The following is a 26989-nucleotide window of genomic DNA, read 5'->3' as shown; positions in this document are numbered from 1 at the left end:
ACACACACACACACACACATACACAATGACTGATGCCTTCTCTTTCTCCCTCCCTCTCTATCTCCCTCATTCTCTGTCTCTCTCTTTCTCTCTCTCTCCTTCTCTCCTTCTCCAAGCTCTCTCTCTGCTCCACCGCCAATACTTTTTTTTCCCCTTCCGTGTGTTTGTTCTCTTGGTGGCATACGGAGGAACCGGTTATGTGCAGCTCCAGCGCGTGCTGTCCCAGTGACTAGCCTAGCAGCAGCCCTGCCTCTCTCTCTAAAATCGCCCGCTGCAGCTCCCTTGCCCCTTTTTCCGCTTTACGATTTCAACACGATGGCTGTTCTTTTTTTCGAGTCATATCTTTTTTTAGGTCTTTTTTTCCTCTTCAACCCTCTTCTCTTCCCGGAGTCCGAGCTACAAGCAGGCGAGTAAAAACTGTAAAGAAAGGTGACTGCGTGGAGGGAAGATGAGGAGGCAGAAAAGGAGAGCAAGAGAGAAGGGAGGACGGGAACAGGACCGGAGCGAAGACTGGTGCTGAGCTGAAAGCAGTAACGATAGAGCCAGGACGACAGGAGAGAAGGAACGGCCAACGATCGAGTTGGAATCGGACGAAATCGCGGGAAACGGGGAAAAGGGCGAGAGGCATCGGATCACGGCTGGTATTGTCTAATTTCTTATTATTCATGTTTGTCTTTTCTTTCAATGATCGTTAATTCCTGCACTGATTCTTTCTGGGATCTCTCAGGGATATTTCTCTGTGTGTCCCTCCATGGTTCTTAGCTTTGTCCCTTTTTCCTCCTCGAAATTAAAAAGTGCCTCTGCCCATTTGTGTACTTTAATTCCTTTTCCTTCCTCCCACTCCCATTGGAAAATTTTTCCTCGGCCCTCGTGTTCCTCTCTCAGCGAATTGAAACGCAATGATTGCTTTTGTTTTACGGAACATTTATTTGTATTTCTTCTCACTGAAGACTCCTTGTGTGTAACCCAGGCGGTGGGCCAAAGGCTCAACTTCATTTTGGGGCCCAGTTTCGAGGGAAGAAGGAGACACCAGTTTTCTATCGTTTTTATGGTGTGTATGTTCACTACTGTGCATCTTTTACATTGGCGTTTGACACAGTGTTCTCTGTTTACCTATGAAACAAGCGTTCTCCTGACAGTTTGGATTCATTGTGAATAGTTTTAAGCAGATATTGAACTCGAAAAAGGGGCAACCTTGTATAGTTCGATTATCGGGGTGTCTCCCTCACCACTCTCTGGGACTGACTCCTCCCATCACCCCTTCACTTCCGTTCGCCGTCTACCCGTTTTGGACCTCCATATCTCCATATCTGGCAGATTACACACATCAAAAAAATTGCCTCTGTATCTCTCTTGCTGCGTGAGACGGCGCTCTACCTCGCAGCTCTGCGTGCCTGTGTGTGCCTCAGGCCTCCAGCTCGATGCGTTCAGCGCCGTGGCCGTCTGAGCTGCGTCACCCACAAGGTGCTCCTGCTCCAGGCGTGTGTGTGCGCGCACATGGACATGTGTCGTATCCTCATTCCATCCGTGCTCTTCGCTCGTCCGCCCATCTCCATGGAGACCCGCCGTGTGCCCCCCCCCCCCCCCCCCCACGGCACAAAGACGCCCCGGGCTTCGCCCTGCCAGGCTGTGGGATCGACGGAGGGCCAGGGAAAAGGGGGGCACTGTAATAGCGAGTCATCGGAGGGTGACGGTGAGGATGGCGGTGGTCTTGATAGCCGTGTCTGAGGACCCTTTGTGTCTGAATGCAGCTTTATCCCTGGGACTTACTCACGGAGCTAAAGCCCAGACAGCCGCCATGGTGAGCCCTGGACGGTCTCAGCCTATGGCAGGGCCCTAGACTTGAGACCGGCTGAAATGCACAGCTAGCCTGCTGCTCCTTTGTGTTATCAGGTGGACTGAATCCACGCTGGATTCTCTCTCTCCAACCATTCCCGAACTAGTGCGGCTTCAAGGGGCTTGGGGATGCGAGTTCTCAGACGGGGAGACCAAGCGCGTCCTGTAGGGTTCCACGATCAAAGCAGCAAGCCGTTTCCTCGTTCGTTCTCGTCGTCGTGTTTTCCATATCAAGGGTGTAAAAGGACATTTCGCTCCGTGGAAATGGAAATGGCCTGTCGGCTGTTACAGCTCAGCGGCGGATCACGGCCACCTGCTGGGCTTTACATGTCTGACGGGAGAGAGAGTCCAGGGCCGATGTGAATGGATGACATGGCTCATTGACAGGCCGTGGAATCCATCCCACATTTGAGTTCTTAACGGCTTCCCTGGGCTGCCGTCCTTCCAGCCTTTTCTCCCCTCCTCTCTTTCTCTCTCTCTCTCTTTCGCTCTCGCGCGTCGTCTTCCTTGGGCCCCCCCCAGCCGTCTGAACTTCAGAGCAAGGGGCGCATTAATGTGTTTCACTTGATGAAACATAACTCAGCGAGCCCTATCAATTATGGAGTGCTGGTGTGAGGGGGGCGGGTGGCAAGGGGTGGGGTTGGAGGGGGGGAGGGGGCTGGGCCAGGCTCAACAGGCCTCAGAGTCCAGGATATAGGGTGGGAGGGCGAGCAGCATGTGACGTCCACACTCGATGCTTTCACGCTCTTGTGGTCCGAGAGAGAGCTTCCGTATCCCCTCTGGAGTCAGTGATACAGTTGCATCCGTGTTTTTTGGCTTCAGCCAGGATGCTGTCCAAAACCAGCTCAGACCAGCTCTGGGGTTTTATAGCTATCCCAGTGTGACCGGATTCCCACTTGGCTCGGTCAGTAGTTACATCCAGAATAATTTGATATATCCCGTATTCATTTCTAGATCTCTTGTCCTATTCTTGTTTCCAAACTCCACATATAATACCTTGGTTGTGCGTTTTTAGCTGGACTCCAGTTAAAATCAATTCACTTTATTAATCACCAGAGAAGCTCCAGGGTCCTATAGCACAGCTATAGCTCACCAGAGGCTCTGTGTGGTTGTTGTAATGATGAACATGAGTGTGTGACCTCCAGCCTGCCTGGGAGGCCCTGTAGGCTGAGCGTGGGAGTGGTTCATGGTCATGGTCTCTGACGTTCACTGTTCAGGTATAGCTTTTTCAAGTTTGAACCATTCTTTTTTTTACGTTTTATTGTTTTTCAAAGCAAGACTACGGCGAACTGGCTCGAGCCGGTTTAGTGTTTAAAAAAAACAGAACAAGATTTATTTGAGTAGAATCCAGGGTTTGACTCGAGCCCGCAAGTGTCCATTATGGAGGAGAAACACCTCAAGCAGGTCCTGTAGTGCTGTTTCTATGTTGTACCAAACACTGCAAAAAAAAAGGTACAAACTGTTTTTTCTGGGGGGTTTTCGAACATGCAGAACAATCGAATGTCCCTGTTCCTGTCCTCTGGTGGAAGTGGGCAGAGTATTCCTGCAGATGGAGGCGGCGGTGGTTTAGGGGTTAATATCTGCAGGCCGTAGGAATGTGTTTGGAGTCAGCAGGGAGAATTCCTCAGTTCTGCATTACTAGGTCAAAGCCTTGCCTCTTACCTCGACAAACTCTCTCCTCTGTCCACATGGATGTCACTCTCCCTTCCTTCAGCCTCTCTCTCTTCCTCACCCTTTGTTCACTTTCTCTCACTCTCTCTCTCTCTTTGCTACCCTTCTGTAGTTCTGAACCCCCCTCTTCTTGCAGACATCTAAAGGCTTTAGTGTTGGGGGTTGGGAAAAGGGAGGAGAGATATGAAGTGTGTGTGTGTGTCTGGGTGTGTCTGTGTGTACATGTATCGGTGTATGCGTGTGTGTGTGTAAATGTACCACGGTGTGCACCCTCTTCTTCAGGTCATGTATGATTTATTGAGCCCTGTTTCGTTGATGGAATCCGACATGACCTATTCTTACCATCTCACATCCTCAGGAGTGTTCTGGTGGAACACCAGCAGCTCAACACACGCTACTCTGGGGCTAAGAGGCTGGAGTATGGCAGATTATCACATGCCAGCATGCTTTCTCACTTAGGCAAAGATTCCTGACTATCTTTGGTCTTGCATAAGAGTCCAATGGAGGACAGAGCTCACAGCAGTTCTGCAAAATACCACCAAAAAATCATGCCCACGCAAAGTATTATATCGTACGTTTTAGTCACAATATTTGGATTCAGATTTGTCTGATAGAAATTGGTTGACTTTCATGCCGATACACCCAGCGCACTGTCAACTGAGTCACCGTGACAAAGATAGCCCGCTCTGTCTGTTAGCTAATACTGGGTGTCGTCGGTGTCATGTCTGGCCTGCTGGCTGGCTGTCTGTCTGGCCGGCCTGCTGGCTGTCTGTCTGCCATGTTGATGGCACTACCCTCACAGACTGACCCACTGGCATCCGCAGAGCTCTCAGCGGCGTGATAGCTATGCCCCCGAGTGGGCCAGCCCTGTGCCAGACAGGAGGACGAGAGAGGCGCGGGGGGGGGGGGGGGATTGATGGAGGAATGGATAGAGGGAAGAGGTAGAAGGAGAACTGAGGAGAGGGGGGGTGGGGGGGTTGGGGAGAGGCAATGGAATGATGATGCAACAACCTAGAATGGGAGGACAAAACCGAATGGAAGACTGAGGTAGAGGAAGGGGGGGGTAGAGGGGGAGAGGAGAGGAAGAGGCGAGGACAAACGGACAGGCAGCGAGGCTGTGTTGTGTGGTTGTTGTCTGTGTACTCAGAGCACTGAGAGATGAGAATGTGGCCCGGGCAGAACGTACACTAAGCCCTCTGTTTGACAGAATAAAGGATCTCTTTAGACAAGACTGCTCCACATCTGCTCTGTCGGAGAGAGACCGCTGCCCTGGCTGTTGTTTGTCTCCCAAGCCCCAAGAGATAACCGTCGGCCAACAGTCTTTTGCATACTAAGTTCACATCATTGTAGCTGCAAACCAACACACCATTAAGTTACGAGAGGAGCTAGGGACTGGGGATGTGTGGATGTGCAGGCGTCTGAATCCGGCTGTGCTATGGACCATGTGGGGGTGAAGGGGGGGGGGGCAGGGTGGTGGTTGTGTGTGTGAGGGGCGGAGGGGGGGGGGCATCTGTAAGATGAACGAGTGGGGCAGTGTGGTCGTCTCTACAGAGAGATGGTGAGAGGTCAGGAAGCGGCCGCAGCAACAGACACCGGGCTCATTGTTCCAAGTTCAAGGTAATGTTGAATGGCACTTTTCATTCGGTTCGCTGAGCATGGCCGTGCTGCCGCTACTCGTGGCTGCTTGAAAAAGGGTCATAATTGGGCAAAAACGTTGCTGTTGGCGACGTGTGATGTTTTTTGTTATGACAGCACGATTGACAAAGTAATTAGGCCAATAAATTACGATTCCATGTTTGCTATGTAGACAGTGTGGGAGGTTGCACATGGAGAGTTAAGGTGTTTTGGTTTGGGGGGGAAGGGGATTTAGGGTTATTTTGTGTGCGTGTGTGTGTGCGAGGCAGAGGTGACCTGTTCTCAGCTGTGGCGTGTCTGTGTGCCCAAGGTCACAGCCAGAGGGTCAGACGTCTGAAGATCACTTCCCCTCCCCCTCCCCGTCCTCTCCTCAACTCACCTCTCCTCCTCCCTCCTTTCTTCCACTCCTTTCCCTTCCTGTCCCGCCCTCCCCCTCACTCTGCGCCTCGCCCCTCTCTCTCTGTTGTGTCTGTTGGCTCACCAGGTCCTCTTTAGATACTCACAAGGGGATTTCCTGTTCACCTTATCCCCCCACCCCCATCCTGGCCCCTATCCCTGCCCCCATCCTGGCCCCCCTTCTGGCCCCCTAACGTCCTGGCCCCCTGACGTCCTGGCCCTCTGATGTCTTGGCCCCCTGACAGAACAAGCATCTCAGCCTCCAGAATCAGTTTTCGCAGCAGGTGTGCCATGTTGTCCATAGCAACAGATTAGGGGAGGGAAATATCCCGCCTATTCAAAGAGTATATAGACAGGGGGAAACTCCCCAAAAGTCTTGCTGGCTTCTGCTTGGTGCCAAAGCTGTGGCAAGGCCAGCTACCCAGGGCAGTAATTGATGGTTTTGTACTTTCAGCAATAGTGGTGGAGTGAGCACACATACAGGCACATAATTTTGAGTCTGAGTCACCCCTTTAACAGAAAGTCAATAACAATACAGGAATGATTAATAAGTCCCTCAGTCCCTCCCTCCTTTTCTAGCCCCTTCCACTCTCTCCATCTCTCCTCTCTCACTCTCTCTCACCCTCTCTCAGCTCAGTATTGATCTGAATACATTTGCCTCCCATTTATCTGTTAAACTCTCCTGCCCTCCCCCTCTCTTTCACTCTTCCTCCCTCTCTCTCTCACACACACACACACACACACACACACATACACACACACTGCATTGTGTGTGTGTATACACACACTGCAGGCACAGGAGAGTACCTCACACACGGAGACACTGCGAACAGCTTTCATTTAGTTGAATTCTTTTTAGTACATTCTTTTTTTACTTAACTTATTTTACTGTGTCTAGTAATATTTTACTGGTCTTAGAAACATGTTACATCAGGGTTTTAAGTTGCAACATTTGAATGGTATGCATTTAATTGTGAAAATGATAAACAAATCAACAGGAATAAAAAAAACAATTAGGAATAAAAAAACGACATATAAAATGTTTTTTTTACATACATGTATTACTTAATAGTACAATTAATGTAGTTTCAATCTAACACACTGATATATAAACCCGTTATTTTTCCAGAGTGCAGGTGCAGCCTTGGCCTTATTGTGCATGTGCATTCATTCTTTGTAGACCTGAGCCAGGATTGAAAAAAAAAGTTTGACTGACAGCTCATTTTACCCGCCCCCTCCAACCCCCTCCCCCCCACTACCCATTCTGGTTGGTGGCAGTCAGGTTGCCATGACACCAGACTGTTTTGTCTGCCCTTTGACCTCTCTAGGGGGTGCTGTGGTCAATCAGGCATTACATATGAGGGGCGAATGGAAGGGGGGGGGGGCCAAGGGGACTGAGGACAGAGTTTGGGGTTTAGGAGGGAGGGAGAGAGAGAGAGAGAGGGAGGGACGGAGGGATAGAGGGAGGGACGGAGGTAAAGAGGGCGGGAGGGATAGAGGGGGCGCATTTCCTCTGTAAAAACGAGGTCCACAAGGTTCCTCAATACATCCGCTGTGTACAGAGCAGGAGGTGGGAGCCGAGGAGGCTCACGGCGAAACAAAGACACATGTGCACGCAGACGCTGGCTGTGAGCTGCCCAGCCAGGGTAAATGAACTGGGCTGGAGTTCCTGGAGGGGGGTGGGGGGCTTGGGGAGAGGGGGGGCCTAGGGGAGAGGGGGGGCCTAGGGGAGAGGGGGGGCCTAGGGGAGAGGGGGGGCCTAGGGGAGAGGGGGGGCCTAGGGGAGGGGGGGGCCTAGGGGAGGGGGGTATTATGCTCATTGTGCAGACGGCCAGCTGAAGCTGTTTGGCTGCTTCTTTTGAAGTTATATTTATCAAACCGGAGCAGGAGGCTTAGTTCTCTCTGAGATGGCACAGCCCTCTTTGTCCAGATTGCAGCGTGAGAGAGGAGCTCATGTGTGCTGTATTTATTTAGATGGCATTTCGATAGCAGGGATTAATCGTCTTCAGATGTTGATCATGTGTTTTCCAGTGATTTCAGGGGAGAGTTGTAAAATGACGGAAGATAAATTAAAGGAAATTTCCAGAAAAACAACCTTTTTGCCTCCTGGAAAATGTATTATAAAACAAAGAAAAAACGGATTCAGTGCTTGTATTTTAATTTGTTAGTGTTAAATCAAACTGTCCTTGTGAAGATGCAGGATTGACTCAGTCCTATCAGTATCTGCAGTAGAATGTTAAATATATTGTCCATTTAGTACTCTGTTATCTTTAGATATTGAATTCTCCCCTTTATTCATTAATGTGATGTAAATTGATTGTGTAATTAAATCATCTGAATTTAGCAGCTGTGGTTGCCTGCATTAGTTTAGCTCATTAGCCATGGCCTTGGCTTGACCCAGAGAGAAGAGAGAGCATAGCTTTCTAACTGATGACTGTGTGCTGGTGTCAAAACATCAACATTAAATGTACACTCCAAAAAAGAACACAATCCAAATGACTTTTTACCATCATGGCTCTTTTTACATCGGCAATACTGTGTGAAGTGTTTCATTCATTAAATGTATATATCAAAGCTATCTCAGTTATAGTACTTTCACAAAATATCTAGATATGTTTTGTTCACGGTGAATTTTGTTTCATTAATGACCTGTGTTTCTTGACTTCTGTAAATGTCCTTTTGTGTTGCAGATTGAAGGCCTTTCTCTTGTTTGGGGCAGCTGCCTGTCGCACTCGTTAAACAGAACCTGCTGTACAGTAAGTAACCTCTCCACCTCAGTCACTCCTCCTCCCAGCCAATAATCCATCCATTCATTCCTCTCTGCTTGAGTGTTGGAGCCTGTGGGTCGACCATCGGCACACTGATTTTGCTCTTTTTTACCTCCTTTCAGCTGTGAACACTGTTTGTGGCCATGGTTTGAGCTGGATAGCCTTTCCACTGTCCCTAAGTAGAGACAGTTATTTGGAGTGTGTGAGTTCTGTCTTCCGGGGAAACTGCAGACAGACATCATTCTGGAGCAGCAATTCAGAACAGAATCGTAGTCAGTGGAATCACTGTGGTGTCAAGTTGAGAAGCACATTCTTACCTGTTTTACAAGGACGTTGTGGGCATAGTCCAGGAATTCCGTGGGATGACTTAGAGACTGCATTTTTCTGCATCATTTTTCTTTTCCACCTTTCAACACCACCAGATACCACACAGAAGGTTAGCATTATCCTACGCACTGTTGTCCACGCACACAATCCCACTAACTATCATCCCTCAAAATGGATGTAATACCATTACCCATCATGCTTTGCACACTACTGGAGACTACCGATTCGCCTGGCACCCCAGCCTGGCAGACATTGACAGCTGTGCCCTAGCAACAGTTTGGCTTGTTGCCAAGCCGTGGAAGTTGCCAGGCAAAAGGTTTCCATGGCAACATTCGTTTTGCCACCTTGGTGTACTAGGTTGGGGCGAAGCAGACTAGTGTAGGATACAGCTCTGCTCTGAGCTGGGGAAAACACACAGATTCCAGCTCTGCCCTTTCTGCATGGCAATCTCACCACTGTGTAGCATTCAGACTACATTACATCGACCTGAAGTTGTTTTATATCAGAATCTTTGAGCCGAATTCTGAGATTTAGTATAGCAACTTGCTGATTGATATTCAGTCAGGTTTGTCTGGGTTTCAGCTCTTGTCTAATGACACACCCTCACTTCTGTGTCTTTACCTCATCACGTTCTAGGAACTATTTACTGAGTGGAGGGTGTAGACTAGATGTTATGATTGTGGATGCTCTTGAACTCACATTCTGGTAAACGTGTTTTGTATTTTGAGCGTTTTTATTTTCAGGCATTTCTGCTTTATTGGGACAGAGACAGTGTAGAATGACAGGAAATGTAAGGGGGAGAGAGGGGAGGACGTGCACAAAATATCCCAGGCCGGAATCGAACCGGGGCCCCCTGTGGTAAGGCATTGGCCTACATGGTACACATACTTAACTAGTAAGCCACTGGGGTGCCCCGTACTTGCAGTTCGAATGAATCAGTAATCGAATGAATTGAGAGAGAAGTGGAGTCGAGGACTATACAAGGACTTTTAGAAAGTACCCAGACAGACACCTTGAGTTACCCAGCTCTCACTGTGGAATAGCCTTAGGCTTTCCGCCAAGCAGACCAACTGTGGAAGGAGAGAGTCAGGGAGAGAGCGAAGGAAAGAGATGGAGAGAGAAAGTAAGGAGGAAGGATAGCTGACATTGGCACAATCTCACTGCATTTCTGCGTGATTTGACTGTGAAAAAGATTGCAGGCGGGATGTCTAGGGGAGGAGGTTCAGGGGATAAAGGAAGGGTATGTGGAGAGGGGAGATGGAAGGGTGTTTAGAGAGATGGAGGGGGGTCGGGAGAGGAGGGGGTTTGTAGAGAGAGAGAGAGGGGGTGTAGAGAGAGGGAGGGAGGTGGAGAAAGAGGTAGTGGAGTAGAGCGAGGGAGGGGGTGTAGAGTTATGGAGGGGGGGTTGTGGAGGGAGGGCGGGCGAGGGTATAGTGAAAGAGGGGGGGGGGGGCAGAGAGAGACTGGTGAAAAGGTTTAGAGGTGGGAAGGAGGACTGATGAGGGCAGGAGCAGGGAAAAGGTTGGCTGAGTGGAGAATGGGTATGGGGGAGGGGGTGCTTTGGGACAGGAGAGAGGACCAGCAGAGGGAGGGAGAGGCAGGCAGGGGGATTAGGAATTTGAGCACAGTCCAAAAAGAGGGGGATGGGGGTAAAGAAAGGAGAGGTGGGAAGAAAAAATAAAATTCACCTGGCAACGTTTGTAATGGTTCCTCAGGCTTAGCCACGGTAACCTGGCAAATCTGATTGGTTCTGGTTGTGAGGCGGACTTTCTATCTGTATGTCTGTTCCTCCCTTTCTCTCTTTCTCTTACTTTCTCCACTCTCAAGCTTGTAACAGGGAGAGGTGCTGCACAGTTCAGGAAAATGGCTGCAGAAAGAAAGGTGGGGCCAAACATGGCCACTGATCTTCATTCATTTCCTGTTTGGGAAAAAAAACTGTTCTGTCATCCCTCCTGCAGGCAGCCTTGCAGCTGTCTTAAATCTCCACTCGACACACACATTTCCATTTCAGAGACATACCACAGGGTTATCGTGAAGTTTGAATTACCATACAGCGCAATCACAGAGCTCTGGCTGAGTTCTGTAATCCCTCACAACACAAACTTGCTTTTCCTTAGCTTTCGTCTCCGTCTGTCTGCTAAACATGCATCCAGCGCGCCGGGGGCACCTGTCATCTGCAGGCAGACGGGAGAGAACTGTCGTCTATTCTGCCGTGTCATCGTAGGCCCAAACCACCTCGGAGCAGGCTGCAGATATCCTCCGGACAACCTTTGCAGTGTAAATCCGTTTAGCGACATTAAAACACGTAATTTGGTTTAAAAGCCTGCAGCGTCCCTCGCCTCCGGCAACCTGACAAGAAGCGAGGACAAAGTCTAGGAGCCTGCTCAAAGACATGCCTCAACCTTGCTCCTAACTGGCTTTGTCTTCATGCACCTGTACATGCAGAACACATAGTTGACAGTGCAGTTAAGGACAATTAAAAATGTGGGTTTTTGTATCGGCGTAGATTCTTCTGCCGTGAGAAAAGTGGTTGCATTGTTGCAGTGACTTTCTGCTATTTGGCTAATTACAATGGGCAAGAGCAGACGATGACAGAGAGGCTATTTGTGGTTGTGGCGTCCTAACGATGGGTTTTCTACCTTCTATAAATTGAGTAGAAATAGAACTGTGTAGTCTGCAATAGTAGTGTGTGTGATACTAAGAGGGAATGAGTGCATGGCTTTGTTGTCTGATATCTGAGGCCAACTCTGATGGCTTTCTGCTGCAGTGGCCAGGTTCTGGGAATGGCGCTGAGAAAAGGAGGGAGGCGAGGAGAATTGCAGGGGACAACGCAAGGTCAGTCACCACTAGAGGGCAACAGCGCCTCAGAAATGGAGGCCGACGTTGGTGCACAGATCTCATTGATAGGTTTAACAGTGGATGTGCATGTATTTCCGTGTATGTGTGTGTGGATGTGCATGTATTTCCGTGTATGTGTGTAATAAGACAGTCAGTCAGACAGACTTTCAGACAGACAGACAGGCAGACAGACAGACAGACAGACAGACAGACAGACAGACAGACCAGAAGGAATTTAGATAGGAAGACTGACAAATAGGCCGAACAAGCAGACAAACAGACAGACCGACAGGATGGCCAATGGGCAGACAGACAGGCCAACGAACAAACAGACAGACAGACAGACAGACTGACAGATAAGCCAACGAACAGACAGACAGACAGACTGACAGACAGGCCAATGAACAAGTTGACAGGCAGACAAACAGACAGGCTGGCCAGCGGGGCAGACAGACAGGCCAATGGACGGGCAGACAGACAGACCTGCCGGTCAAGAGGGCCTCCAGAGAAGCAGGGCTCCAGAATCTGTGCTGCGGTGTGAGGTAGTTGGTTGTATGGTTTCGCATAATAAACAGCACGGAGATAACTGTACAACCTTCTAGCTTTCCCTGCGGCACTGCTCTTCGACACAGCCAAACATCCCCTCGCACCACGGTAAGTACCCGGGTCTGTCTGCCAGGGAATCTCCACATGACCTTCGTTAGGAGAGACAGTCCAGGTGACAGGCTCACTGTTAAGTCATTAGTGAAGGTTGGGGACTGAAGAAGCAGCAAGACATTGCCTGGACGCCATGGATTCATGGGATTGATATGTGCTACGATGCTGTGTTCGTCTGTGCGGTCTGTGACAGTTTGTTACGCAACTCCCAATTTACTTGAGGGGCGAATTGGATATTTTTCGACACATGCGGCCACGCACACACACACACACATACACACAATCTCATACACACACACTAACTCATCCCTCCTGCCATCCCCCTCCCTCCCTCACCCTTCCCTCCCCTCCTGTGTGTCTGGCAAGTGGCTGAGACAGCAGGCATCTGCAGTGCATTGCAGCCGGCCCTCCTCCTCCTCCTCCTCCGGCAGGAGAGAGAGAAAGGAAGCGTACATCACGATTCTGCTGATTCAGCGCTGTTGTGGCGTTCTCTTTATCATCGTCCCCCAACACGACGCAGTCCTGCGGCCGGCTCGCCCCGCTCCGGCGCTGTCGTTGTCCTCGCGTCTAGGGGGCGAGGGTGGGGGGGGGGACCAGCGGGGCGGCCAGCGGGGCTGGGCTCGGCGGGGCTCCCTGCTGCAGCCTCGTGGCCCAGCCAGGCGCAGGTCTGGTTCATGGAGGCTGTTCTCTGCTGCCGATGGTATCGGAAGGCAGGTTACTCACACTGGCTGATGTAAGCGCATTCGCGAGCCAGACAGGCGGAAGGCGAGGCTGCCTGCTCACACTCATGCACGCGAACACACTCACATGCACTCTCTCACACACACACACACACACATGCATGCACACACGCCAAACACGTACAAATACACACACTCAAAACACATGCGAACACACTTAACACATTCAATTACACACATAGACTCAAACGCATCGACGCGCAGGGCGTCCAGTCCCAAAAATCTAACTGCACCGCTGACACTCTCAGCATCTGTTCTATCATGTAGAAGGCAGATACATGCTAAATATAGAAGGTAGAACCAGCCTGATAAAGAAGGAGACCAAGCCTGTCAGTGACAGTTTGCATGTGCATGTAGGTCATTTATCCAGGCTCAGAGAGGATAGATAACCAACACGCCGGAGCAGACATACTAGACGAGAGAGACCCTCCCAGACTGATGATGTCATGGCTCTGGAACACTCCCAGTGCTTTGTCTGACGCCGTGGCACTGCGGAGTGGAGCCGCGGGGCTGGCACACCTGTCTAGGACAGCCTGCGCTCGTCACTCAGCGCCCTGGCCTGATGTCGACAGGGAGGGAGGGAGGGGGGGAGGGGGGGGAGGTAGTAGAGAGAGACGGAGAGAGAGAGAGAGAGAGAGAGAGAGAGAGAGAGAGAGAGAGAGAGAGAGAGAGAGAGAGAGAGAGAGAGAGAGAGAGAGAGAGAGAGAGAGAGAGAGAGAGAGAGAAAGAAAGGGGGGGAGGGAGGTAGAGAGAAAGAGAGAGAGCGAAAGAGAGAGAGGGAGGGAGGGAGGGGAGGGAGGGAGGGAGGGAGGAAGAGTTATCTTTTTTTTCTGAGTGCAAATGGGTCCCCATGAAGCCTCTGGCTGGGAGACTGGTTTAGGAGAGAGCCGAGGTGAATCTGCACTCTACGAGGCAGGCAGGCTGACAGGTAGACAGACATGCAGAAAGGCAGGCAGACATGCTGACTGGCAGGAAGAGAGGTAGAAAGCCTGGCAGACATACAGGCAGAGAGACAGACAGGCAAGGTGGCAGGTGAGAATGCAGGCAGACAGGCAAGGCTTACAAATAAATCTATCCCCTTTAATGTATTCCCTTTGCATTTCTAACTCTACATTATGAAAACATTAGACTTGCTTGGCAAATGCATGGATCTGTCATATTTTATGCAAATCTCCATCTGAAACAGGATTTACAGTCACAGTGTTCTCTACCGTAGTCAGTCTCATCTGACTCTTAGACTTTCTTAAGTGTTCCAAGGCTGGGCAAGATTATGTCAGACAACCATTAGATTGGTTCTTTGACCGCTTATCTCTCATGCCTGAGTAAATTGATTCTCTTTCTTATTTGATTGCAGTCATTATACAATTTCTCAACTGCAACCTACTGACTGGTCTTCAATGAGGTCAGATTGCTATAGCTACAACAGTTTAGTTGGGTGACAGTTGGCTGAGAGCCTGAACTGAAGGCTATGGACCCACTATGTCCCCGCAGCTGGAGACGAGATCCGTGCCTCGTCAAGCCGTCCCCCAGGGAAAATTTTTCATATTCTCTACTGTGTAACACGGTTAGAATACTAAGGCCAGTCATTCGGCTTCAATGCGTCATAGCGTTTCTGCTCCGTTTCACAGAACAGACAACCTACGTCTAAATTAGATTCCGTCTTCATCTTAAACTTCCCCTCAGGGGTTGTGATTCTGTTACGCAATAGACACGTACGTACCAATGAGGTAACACAGTGTCCTCTGTGAGGAACAGCCAACACGCCATCGACAACGAGGTCACAAGGCTGACATCTGGCTTCAGACTATTTTCCACTTTTTTAATAATGGTTTCATGGCTGTAAGTACATCAAAGTACTTGAGACACCCTTTGTGTGTGGCGTATCCAATTCCATAATCAATTTGACCTCCCCACGTGGCAGGCTCTAGTCAGTGTTTTCCCCCGTTTTTCCAGAAACGTTGATTACACTGTATGAGCGACCTGATGATCGTGCCGTTTGATGACGGCAGTAAACATGGAGAACAGCGTTAATGTCAGGCTCTCAGGTTCAGGAGACGCCTGAGCTTCATGGCTACTATCCTACTCCTGTTAGAGAGACTGACCCTCCCCCTCTCTCTGCTCCCTCCGCCTCCTACCCTCTCCGCCACCCTCCCCGCTCCCTGTCTCTCACACACATATTCTCCCAGACACACACATGCACCACGAGCATGCGCTGATACGACCGTATTTACGCACACACTCACACACACGCACACACACACGGACGCACCACGAGCATGCGCTGACACACACAGCCGTTCTCAAGTACACGCGCACAAACGCACACGCGCACAGGCAGACACACACAAGTAGCGCACAGACTGCAAAGAGGGAGGGGTGGGGGCAGAGGGGTTAGCGGAGACGTGATGCTTGAGAAAACGTGAGAAATAAAAAGAACGAGATGGAGGGAAGGGAGGAGAGAAGGAGAGCAGTTAGAGGGATAGACAAAGGGAGATCTGGAGAGAGGAGAGTTTGAGATTGAAGACAGGGCACGTTTGAGGATGCTGTGAGCAGAAAGAAGACTGGAGAAATAAAGAAGGATGGGGTAAATTGCTGTGTGCATGCACCATGCCACAATATTATTTGTTTGATGTATTTGTTGAAGAGTGTTGCGTGTAAATGTTTTGCCCTGTTTGCGTGCGCGCGTGTGTAAGACTTGTATTTGTGCGGCACATGTGTGTCCCTGTGTGTGTGTGTGTGTTTTCTGGTGACAGCCTGAGAAGACGAAGGGGGAGGTGTCTGTGCTGGTGGCAGTGGGGGAGAGCGGAGAGAGCAGAGTAATGGAATCAATACTATTGTCTGTAACCTACCTGCCGCTAGGCTCGCTGTCTGGCCCCGCCAGCCAACCATCAGAGGGAGCTACTGGAGCAGTGAGAGAGCCTGGAGCAAACACACACACTCACACACACACACACTCACTCACTCACACACACGCACACGCACACACACACACACACACTCACAGACAGACAGAGGCTGAGGCTGTGGCTGGAACTGAGAGAGAGAGAGAGAGAGAGAGGAGAGAGAGAGAGAGAGAGAGAGAGAGAGAGAGAGAGAGAGAGAGAGAGAGAGAGAGAGAGAGAGAGAGAGAGAGAGAGAGAGAGAGAGAGAGAGAGAGAGAGAGAGAGAGAGAGAGAGAGAGAGAGAGAGAGAGAGAGAGAGAGAGAGAGAGAGAGAGAGGAGGAAAGGGCAGACTGCGGCTTCTTTGTATTTGCAGTCTCAAAGTGATCGTAATGAAGAAGAGAGGGACGAAGAAGGCTAAGTTTGATCCTCTTTTTTAATCTGATCTGTTTCATTTCACCAATAGTTCACCCATTTAGTGTCCGTCTTTGCAGAACAGACTTTGTGCCGGCATCTTTTTGTACGTGCATGCGTTCATGTGTGTCTTCCGTAGCTTCTTTGTATGTGTTTGCATGAGTGCGTTTTAATGTAAAAATACGAAAATAAGAACGATTTAAAGCTCATGTCGAGGGCGGGATTGAAGATACGTCCGCCCTCAGTTGGTTTTCTCCTCAACGTGTTTCTTTCCCAGGTCTCCATCCCAGATTTCATGCATCCCTCCGTGGCCGTCTGTGTATCCGCAAAGGCTCCATCCATCTTCTTCCTGTTCTGTTGGGGTGTTCAGCGAGGCTTTTCGAAGGACCAGTAGGACTTGTTAAATGACACGAAAAGAAACCGTACGGTTTCACGGAATACGATGAAAAGTAGACATTTTTTACGATTTATGCCGCGTGGTCTCATGCACTTTATGACAGTCCTGACAAACGGACAGTATCTGAACGCAAGGCACTGTTTAATTCAACTGAAGTGTAACTTCTTCTTCCGCAGACAAATCCATAATTCATTGCTATGTGAAGTTCTGATCAACGTCTTTGCTGTGCTGCTCCACAAGTATGGCCTTTAAACCGTAAATTTGTATATACATAAAATCAGATCTATGGCTCTTTAGTACAGAAATGCCTGGAGAGTATTCGTTATTCATGTTAAAGGCTTTTGCTTCAGAATATCCATGTATGATTTCTGACGTGTGCAGGATGAAGCATGATCATCGTATGATATATGACCAGTAGGGACACAACCTAGTCAGGCAAATCAGAAACCTGGCCTCAAAATACTGCATGATGCAATATAGTATCTCCAAGTGCTACAAGTGAGAGAATATTTTTGAACTTTGTGCATCATTTCTTTCAGTTGTCTTTGTTAGAAAAGGAGTCATGCTCTCTGTCTACCAAGAGGTGGCGCTGCCCTGCGGTATCTTCCCTTTACAGAACTTTCTCTGTCGAGGATCATCAAGGTATTTTTTCATGGCATTTCAATCAAACGAAGATGGGAGATTGCTGCTTCATTGGCAAGTATGTGTGTTTCAGAGAGTTTGCTGCTTAGACTGTGTTCTCCTTTCACTTTCTAGGGGGAGAGGCGGATGTGGTGGAGACAGTACTCGATGACTTGACAAAATGGATCCAAGGCTTCTCCTTCTTTCTCTTCCCAGCATGCCGTCTTCGCCATGGCACAGTTACGCCATCTGTTTGAGCAGGTGGGTGACAATGCACCTCCTGCCATTGCTGTTATTTAAACTGCCGGTCGTCAAAACGTTTCTAAGTTTAAAAGTCAGAGAGTCAGAGGCTTCACAACTACAAACTCACCAGGCGCAGGGAATCACCAAGGATTCTAATTATTGCAGAGTGGGGCATTATCTCTGTGGCAATTTAATGAATATGACTGATCCTGGCACAGTCATCCTTCAGGTAGCTTGTTTCAAGGATCCAGTTAACACCATTATTAATGGCCATTAAGTCTACATACACATTTAACATGCACTATTTACTGACATGCAGTGCATGCTATTATAGTTGTGTTCAACAGGTGGTTCATAGAGAATATCAGCATTGCGTTTACGAGTGCTGCTCGTCTACCACCTTGTTGATTTTGGACATGAAAATGTATTTAATCTTGATAATGTACTATATCCAAGGAACATAGTAACACAATATTGCAATATTGTAATAAAGAGCACAGGGGTAAAATATGTTTTGGTGTGTAATCTTGTGTGATGTTGTTGTGTTGTCTTGAAGTGATGAGCTGTGCTGCGTTGCTGACCGGCAGACTGGAGAAGAAGCACTGTGATGCAGCAGAATGCAAATGTCAGATGAGGTCATGTCTCATGCTGAGACTGCGGGCCCATGATAATAATAATAATAATAAAAAATTTAAAAAATTGATTGTTTCCCACACAAAATGTCTGTTGAAGTGCATTTCCCAGTATGCCCCTCTGTCCCTGAGACCCTTAACCTGTGAGGTCATAGTAGGTCACAGGTGAGGTCCTCGGGAACAGGGCTGCATTCAGTGTCATCGTCTGAGCCTAAAATCTCCTTTAAGTGATGTTGTATGACTTGCTAGACATGTTGGTTTGCTTTTACCGTTATCACAGTGGGCACTGCGTCAACACTCATGGCCCAAAGCCAAATCCCAAACAGATAAGTGGTTGGAAGTCAGCTTGTTTCATCCAGTCTCCATCTGGCTGTGTCTGTGTTGACCGATGTGATGCGTACCTCTCAAGATGCAAACAAAGCCTGTTGTGTCAAACAACATAAGCAAATCCTGCTTGAAGGATCTCTCGGGAATGGATTCCTGGACAAGAGGATATCTAATCCTCCCGCTGCAGAGGAAATATTAGGGGGCTGACCCTATTGGCTGGCTTCATGTCTCTCCAGTGGGACCCAATAAGAAGACAGCCTAGGGTTGAGACCCCGTCATAGTCTTCAGAAAACAGCTGTAAACTTCAAGATTTAAAGCCCGCTTGTGCTGAATTAGCATGTATTTCTTGTTGCGTGTTGCATTTGAGGTTTATTAAATAAAGATGTGTATTAAATTTGGTTTGACACCCCGTGTGAATGTGTGAAGAAAGCAGGATGCAAGTCTGACAGGGCGGCGTGCGAGAAGCTCTCGAGGTGTTGAGCGTTCAGTACTCTCATGAAGCAAAATTTCCCCTACCATCGTCATTGTCTAGCCCCCACACAGCGCTGAGAAGTGGGGACACACAGGGCAGCGAGCACAATCTTTACCAGACAGACCAAGGATGTGATAGCAAACAGCTTCCTGCAGACACATTTGACCACACACACTCGTCTTCATTACGCCCATTCCAGAAAATTAGCATCTTCCAGCTACACTAGGAAGACATGAGCAGGGTGCTTGGATGTGAAAATATTGCAGTTCCGCACGAGGGAGGGGGGGGGGGGGGTGTTTGCTCTTGCAGTGCCCTCGCTGTTTGGACACACAAAAGACACACACATTAGAGTGTGGCCCTTTGCTGGGAAGGTTGACTGACTAGCTGTCTGACTTTGGCAGTCCTGTGGCAGACTCTTGGCCAGTATTGATTAGCTTGTCTGTGTAAGAGACAGATGAATGCATTAGTACCCAGCTCACCCCCCCCCCCTGCCACTGGAAATATATTAACTTCGTGTATTAGGCACCCTGTCTGGTTACCATGGAGACGCTCCGGGAGAGAGGGGCTAGGGGATGGTGGGGGGAGGGTTGGGGATATGGGATGCGATGAGGCAGTGGGTTTGTAGTCCCGCTTTCTATCTCTCTCCCACTCTCTCTCCCTGTTTCTCATTCTCCTCTTTTTTCTCTCATTCATCCTCTGCCTTAAACCTTTCTCTCTGTCTCTCTCTCTCTCTCTCTCTCTCTCTCTGTCTCTCTCTCTCTCTCTTTCTCTGTCTCTCACTCTCTCTCCTTCTCATGCTCTCGTATGTTTGTGTCTGAATGCGTGTGTGTGTGTGTATGTGTGTGTGTATTTATACGTGTGCGTGATGCCTATCTACAGTATCCTCTCCTTTCTCTCCAGTGCCCCCCCACCCTCTCCCCCCCTTTCCTTGTCTCCCCATGTCTGCATGTTTAGCTCTGTAATTGGGGATTGGCACTTTCTTTATTGCTCATGGTGCTATTGATTACAATGTCCTCTGCTGCTCCAGGTTTCATCCCTCTTGTTGGTACTTTACTCTCCTTCTCCCCCCCTGTTCTCCATCTCTGCAGCTCGACGCTTTCCTTTGTTTTCTCTTTTTGCTCTTCCCTGCACGCACACTTCTCACTTTCCCGTTCACAGACATGAGCTTTTTACCCTCTCTCACAAATCGGCCCCTCTCTAGTTTATCCTTCCCTCCCTCTCTCTATCCTTCCTTCCCTCCCTCCCTCTCTCTCTTCATCTCTGTGCTCTGCAGTAAAACTGGTGCATTGAGGCAGCAGGGAACAGGGACTAGAGACAATAGAATAGAGGCGAGGAAGGGAGAGAGGAGAAATGTTACACTGCTCCTAGTCTATCATCCTCAAATAGGAGGTGGGAGAAGTTGAGCATCCTTATTAAAAAAAATAACAGATATATTTGTTATGGAATCCCAATAGTATATTTGATCCATCCAATTAAATGGCAGATCAAAATTGGCAGAGTAGAATGCTCTTTTATGACATCACACATTATTGAAAATTCCAGTAAAGTTTCCCAACGATGGTGCATCACACAGTCAAGGTGTGACCATGTGGAAGTCAATTCTGTGGCTCCTTCATGCTGGCTTGTTACTGGACCCCTCCATAGGCTGCTATCACTGCCTGGTAGACATGGATATCAGTGTCAAGCTGTGTTGGGGTCACGTTATCACTGAAAGCTACACTCGCAACATGGATGAATGCTTTGAGAAAGTGGACCGCTTAATGACTAATGCGACGAAAGTGATAGAGGCTGGTAGAGTTGGTGAGAGACCTGAACACACCAGGAAAGGGTTTCTTACGTGATTCCTGAACTGATATGATCGGCCCAAAATGATTATCTAGTGATAATAGTATAGATAATTGTTACTGATATAATTGAGACGTCTCGATGAGTGACTTGTGTGTAATGCGTAAGTGACTGGCTGGTGAAAGGTTGATGTGTGTCTGTCTATCCATGTGTCAGGTCCAGGGTATGACCAGCAGTTGAGAGAGATCATGTTGTCTCAGATCATACCCCTGTTGGAGGAGTTTGACCAGAAGCTCAATGACGGTAATAAAGTTGACAGGAGACATTACATATTGCCATAAGACAAAAGGCCATTAAGAGGAATATTTAGAGATAGAGAGTAGGGAGAGGTGGCTATGGGGGGGGGGGGGGGGTGAAATAGAAATTAGGGAAAAAGTTAAGAGGAGAAAAAAAGAAAAGTTTGAGGGGGAGAGCGAGAAGTGAGAGTTGAAGTGAAATCAGTATGAAAGAGTATCTTCTGATCCGACAGTACTTATTACATCCGCGAGTGGTTATCCTCCAACGGCTCATCTTCTGCCAACACTCAGCGCTCACTCCTTAGCAGCATGGTTCTAGTACATAACTATGTGTCACGAGTGCCACGCGTCGCCTCTGGAAGCAGATGGATGTGGCACCACTAGACCATTCCGCCCCCCGCTCATGTCAGGGGATGGGCAGAATGAGAGCGGAGGTGAAGATGAGGGCTTCGGAGAGCACACACGCACGTTCCGCTCTGACAGATATTGAGATGGGTCTCTGTCTTCTTTCTCTCTCCTCTTTCCCTCCTCCTACTCTCTGTCTCTCAGACACCGTGTATGAGAAGAGGTTGCAGACAGTAGCAGACAATTTTATTGCTGCTGCCTCCAAACTGCCTAGAGGTGAGACATGACCATCTCCGCCTGCGCTGGCACACAGTATCACACATCATTTGTTTGTAACATCTTTCTCTCTCTCTGACTCTCTGTCTTTTTCCCTCTCGTTCTGTTCTCTCTCTCCCCTCTCTTTTTTTCCTCTGTCTCCGTACCTCTCTCTATCTCTCCCCTTTCTCTCTCTCTCTCTCTCTCTCTCTCTCTCTCTCTCTCTCTCTCTCTCTCTCTCTCTCTCTCTCTCTCTCTCTCTCTCTCTCTCTCTCTCTCTTTCTATGTATTTTTGTCTCACTCTCTCTTGTCTCTGTCTCGTTCCCTCTCTCTCTCCTCTTTCTCCCCTCTCTCTCTTGGTCTTGGTCTTTCGATGTCACTCTGTGTCTCTTTCTCAATATTTGTTCTCCCCCCACCCTCTCCTTTTCTATCCAGACACATATATATATATATCTTCATCCATCTCTCCCTTTCTCTTTCTCATCTATACTCTTAGTCCCATGAGAACATATCATTTCTTACATTTCCTAGCAAGTCACTCAATTTGCAATCTAACAGATGTCCAGACTGGTTAATCATCTATGTTGATGCTTTACTCTGCTTTGTTTGTTTGCTTTTTTTCTACTTGATTCTCCTTATTAAGGTCAATATAATTCATATAATTAATGTTTTTTTTCTTTATTTCATAACAATAACAATAATTATCATTAGTATTGTTAATAACGCAATTATTATAATTGTATTATAACTATGCTCTAGTTATCTGTGTAAAGAAAATCTGATCTTCTTTTCACAGCTTCAGGATGCATTCCTCCATGTGGTATGTAACTGCATTCCATCTCCACAGCCAGTAACACCTCAAGGATTTGACGCACTGCCAATTACCAGACACTATACTGGTTGTTACTCTAATGTTTGAATTATTGAAATGCAGATCAAAGGATATCGTTGCAAGCCATGTCTTTATATCCCGAGTAAAATGTATTGTGTTACTTCATTCCTGGTTTCTACTCAGTCGTATGTGCCTGTTGTGGTTTATTTATAGGTTTCCAGGCCAAAGGTGCACTGTACAATTGCATAACGTGCAAGTATGACACCTGTGAGCTGCCTCTGGACTGCCCTGGTTAGTGATCCCTGCTTCTACACAATGATGTTGGTTTCAAATTCAGTTCCCCTTCTAGTGCCTCCATTTCTCCCCCCAAAAAGCAAGGGAACACTCATTCTGACTTGACACAGTTTGTGTTACGTAAGCGTATTTCCCCCCACAAACATCCACTCTGTGCTTTTCATCCTTGAAATGTTCTTAGTGGAAAGTCAGGATTGTCAAAACCCGACCATGGCCTGGGTTTGTTTTCACACATAATATCTTTTGCACACAAAAAGCCTCCAAGGTACCCTTTAAGGCCTTGGCTTCTTTATGGGAGGTGACAGTTGCCTCCTACACTGCCTGGTATTCATATCCACCCAGCACAGTACAATTACTGTTCAGCATATCATCCTTTTCTACTGCACTCCCTTGAGACTAAGCTTAAATATAATCATTATAAAGGCTCAGACTGTTAGTGCTGCCCCCCTTGTATGCTGTGTGTATGTGTTTGTGTCTGTGTGTGGGTGTGTGTGTGTGTGTGTGTGTGTGTGTGTGTGTGTGTGTGTGTGTGTGTGTGTGTGTGTGTGTGTGGGTGTGTGTGTGTGTGTGTGTGGATGTAGTTTAGTTTCATCCTCACATGGATGAGAAACTAAGAAAACATTTACAAACGGAAATGTTCTTTGGCCCCACAACTTCAAGTGCTATTTCCAGAGGGGGTTAGGCAGTTTAGGCTTCAAATTTACATTATGGTTTGAAATAAATTGAGGGTTAGGGTTTGGGGCTAGGGGTTAGGGTTAACACTATTTTGAATGGGAGTGAATTGTCGGTACTCACTAGAATAGTCAAACGAAACCTGTGTGTATGTGTGTCTGTGTGTGAGCAGTCGAAGAAATCACCGTTGTGGAAAACAACCGAACCAGGATGTGGTGTGATGTTTCCTTTCCATTGCCGATCGACCTGGAGGTGATCTGGAGGTTTGCTGAAGAGGTACGTTTTACTGGCACTCAGTGGAGCTCCGAAGAGACATTAGGGTCTGTACCTCAAATCCCTTCCCTATCCAGCTTGTCACTCCCTATATCCACAACTGCTCCACGACTGATGACCCCCAGATAAGTCTGTGACCCCTGGGGAAGAGTCTGTTTCAGACTTACCCTCTGGAAAGTAGTCCTCAGTGAGTCCAGAGGAGCAGTAAAGATGTCAGCGAATGTGGCGGTCCAGACGCACAATACCCTGCGGGTTGTTTTACAGGTAAAGAGCCAGCAGGTGGATCTGTTTAAGGAGGTGACTGCAGGGGTGGACCGCCTATACTCCATCCCCTCTGCCAACCTGCAGCACACAGGAACCTACCAGTGTGAGATCTTGTCCAACCAGCGCTCCATAGTGAGACTCTACTTTTACCTCACAGGTAACTACATTCTTTCAGGTAACAACAGTCTCACAGGTAACAACAGTCTCACAGGTAACTACACTGTCAAAGGTAACTACACTGTCAAAGGTAACTACACTCTCACAGGTAACAACAGTCTTAAAGATAACAACAGTCTCACAGGTAACTACACCCTCCAGGTAACAACAGTCTCACAGGTAACGAAACCCTCACAAGTAACTACACCCTCCAGGTAATCACACCCTCACAGGTAACTACAGTCTCAGAGCTAACTACAGCCAGTTTCAACCTGTCCATATCCAGATAGGCCACCATTATGATTTATGATCTAGAACTGAAATAACCAAAGGATTGTGTGCAGGCAGCAACCAACGAAGGCCTGAGTGCTCACTAAACATGCAAATGACAAGTCTTCCATGAATATCTTAACTTAAATAGTGTTTTTCCAGTCATGGCATTCTTGCTTCATGCTTTTGTACTCTTCCCGTTTTTTCCATATTCTGTCTCTATCTGCATCTCGGTCTTTCTCATTAAACCTAACTATCTGGTTTCATCTCCCCCTTCCTACCTTTTCTATCACCTTCTCTCCCCCACCTTCTCCTTCCACCTTCTCTCCCCAACCTCCCCCTTCACCCCTTCTCCTTCCACCTTCTCTCCCCCACCTCCCCCTTCCCCCCTTCTCCTTCCACCTTCTCACCCCCACCTCCCCCTTCACCCCTTCTCCTTCCACCTTCTCTCCCCCACCTCCCCCTTCCCCTTCAACCTTCTCTCCCCCACCTCCTCCTCTCCCAGTGAAGCCGCAGGTTGTGGTGGGCTACACCGATCTGCAGGAGATATTTGACCTGTCTCTGCTCCCCGGGGGTCGGATAGTCTCCAGCCCTGGTGGTCCCCCCCCAGCCCTCCAGCTCCTCCCCCAGCCTGCTCTCCTCACCGCCTGCCTGACGACCCTGCTGCTGCTCCTCTTCCTGTCCCTGGGGTAACGCCACACAGCTGGACCACACTGGAGAGAGATAATACCCTCCTCCACCCGTTACCTCGTCACTCTGCTTACGCACAGCTGCAGAGATGGGGGAGATACCGCACACCCTCCACGCTTCTCTCCTGCCGGGAGCTCATTTTGATTCGCTTTCTTTTTTCCTGAACGAGGAAACCTTGCTGAGTTAAAATGGAGTCTGGAAATGAGATCGCTTGGGGTGCTCTCACACGATCCTTGTCGAGCTATTGTCATCAAGCTCATATTTTTATTCATGTAATATGCAGAATACATATTGGCGTATGTGCATAGTTCCCCCCCACACAATACGTCCTAGGCAATAATGTTCAGTACAGATGGCACTGCTCATCATTTGAGCTGTACACCAACTCGTCTCTCACTGTGTGTCCAGGATTCTGTACTGGAAGTCCGCTCAGCGATACCGGAGAGATGGACAACAAGCTCAGGAAGATCAAGTTTCAAGACAGATGTATGTCCTGCATTAACACTATTAAAATCGAACCAGTGGGTTTATTAACCTGTGACAGAGCCGGGTGTACTTGTCTACTACTACCACCAGAGGGCGGTAGACACATTCTGAAGCACAATTACAGTTTTTCTGAATTGCTAAACACTAAACCCCATTCTCTGAATCAAATTCAGTGGCCTAAACCCATTTGTTGAATAAGACACTCTTTTAGCAGAACTCTAAACACATTCTCATTCACTAAAAACATTTTGCACTGTGATTCACTTGTACTGCAAAATGGTAAACACAGTCGGCAAACAGTAAACACAACTACAACACAGTTGTCATCTATAAAACACAATGACTCAAAATGGTTCACACTTGTTTCTAATGGTGGTTTGGGACAATGTCAACTTTCACCGTGGTGTCCGTATACGAGAATGGTTCAACATCAACCAGCAATTTTTACAGTAAATGTTTGCCTTCCACCATACAGCCCTTTTCTCAACCCAATTGAAGAGTTTTTCTCTGCGTGGCGGTGGAAGGTCTATGACCGAAACGCATATACCAGGATAAATCTCCTATAGGAATTGGCCTGTGGTGACATAGTGTGGAGGGTTTTCAAGCCTGGATCCGGCACACCAGAGGATTTGTTCTTTGTTGACAGTACTACTGTATGTTGTGATGGTTAATGTAATATTTTCATTTTTGCTAAATGCATTTGCTGTTTATACATAAACACATTTTTCTGTACATGCAACTCCATGCCCTGGATGCTGTGTTCTCCATTTTTTTGTGTCGTGTCTAATGATTGCTCCATATTGTTTCTATATTGATTTGCTGTGTTTATGATCTGAAAGCATAGTTTGATTTTGAGGTTACAGTTCAATTGCTAAAAAACTAAAACCCATTGGCTGAACAAAGTTCTCAGTTGCCTGAACTCATGTAGCTAATTGTGCATTCTGTTGTCAATACCTTAAACCATTTCACATGGTAAAACACAATTTGCAGATCTCACTTAGACTTTTCAGCAAAACTCTAAACACATTCTAATTTTTAAAACACATTCTGCACTCTAATGCACATATCATCCATACTGGTAAACACAAATGGCAACAATCAAATAAAAATAGAGAAAACATGTCATTGACAAAACACAACCACTCAAAATTGATTACTGTAACTTGTTTCAAATGATGTGACAACCAATATAAGCCAGTTCAGAGAGCAAACAGGTTGTTGAAGGTGGGAAAATATTGCTTGTGATATCGACAAAGTGCTCTGGCCTGACCCAGCCCAAAGACAAGAAGAAGCACATTTATCACATGTTTACTCCTTAGATTGTTGTCCCTTTTACAGTTTTTTTCCAATTGCTTAAGCACAATTTTGAAAACAGGGCTCACTTTGTCAAAACACAACACACGATTCACACAACTAAACATACAAGTAGCAGAACACCGCCAATCTTTTGCTAAATTAAACACTTCGTTCAAAACTATAAAATCATGTATAAAAACCCATTTCTGTCACCATATGCC

The 26989-nt window shown here is 47.8% G+C and overlaps 1 protein-coding gene and 1 long non-coding RNA gene across 2 annotated transcripts; both read left to right on the top strand.

The window, feature by feature from the left end:
- Nucleotides 1-54: 54 nt before the first annotated feature.
- On the top strand, nt 55-18774 carry LOC134024158 (uncharacterized). The gene is made up of 4 exons (XR_009930854.1): nt 55-641; nt 17099-17201; nt 17316-17441; nt 17980-18774. It is a non-coding gene; the product is annotated as an uncharacterized LOC134024158 (long non-coding RNA).
- A 1663-nt stretch (nt 18775-20437) lies between these two features.
- On the top strand, nt 20438-26136 carry spaca6 (sperm acrosome associated 6). The gene is made up of 9 exons (XM_062466276.1): nt 20438-20654; nt 20856-20942; nt 21485-21556; nt 22332-22355; nt 22581-22658; nt 23506-23609; nt 23871-24027; nt 24802-24985; nt 25395-26136. Exons 1-9 carry the CDS (start codon nt 20441-20443, stop codon nt 25486-25488), a joined length of 1014 nt encoding a protein of 337 aa, XP_062322260.1. The 5' UTR covers nt 20438-20440; the 3' UTR covers nt 25489-26136.
- Nucleotides 26137-26989: the final 853 nt, after the last annotated feature.

This window comes from Osmerus eperlanus, chromosome 7, assembly GCF_963692335.1.
Source record: "Osmerus eperlanus chromosome 7, fOsmEpe2.1, whole genome shotgun sequence".
NCBI classification, from domain to species: domain Eukaryota; kingdom Metazoa; phylum Chordata; class Actinopteri; order Osmeriformes; family Osmeridae; genus Osmerus; species Osmerus eperlanus.
Note: the sequence above shows the minus strand (reverse complement) of the source record. Positions and strands in the feature narration are given on the sequence as shown.

Coding starts and splice junctions, on each gene's coding strand:
- spaca6 (XM_062466276.1), top strand. CDS start 20,441: ATGTGGAAGTCAATTCTGTGGCTCCTTCATGCTGGCTTGTTACTGGAC. Junction 22,659..23,505: donor GCTGCCTCTGGACTGCCCTG/GTTAGTGATCCC, acceptor GTGTGTGAGCAG/TCGAAGAAATCACCGTTGTG. Junction 23,610..23,870: donor TCTGGAGGTTTGCTGAAGAG/GTACGTTTTACT, acceptor GTTGTTTTACAG/GTAAAGAGCCAGCAGGTGGA.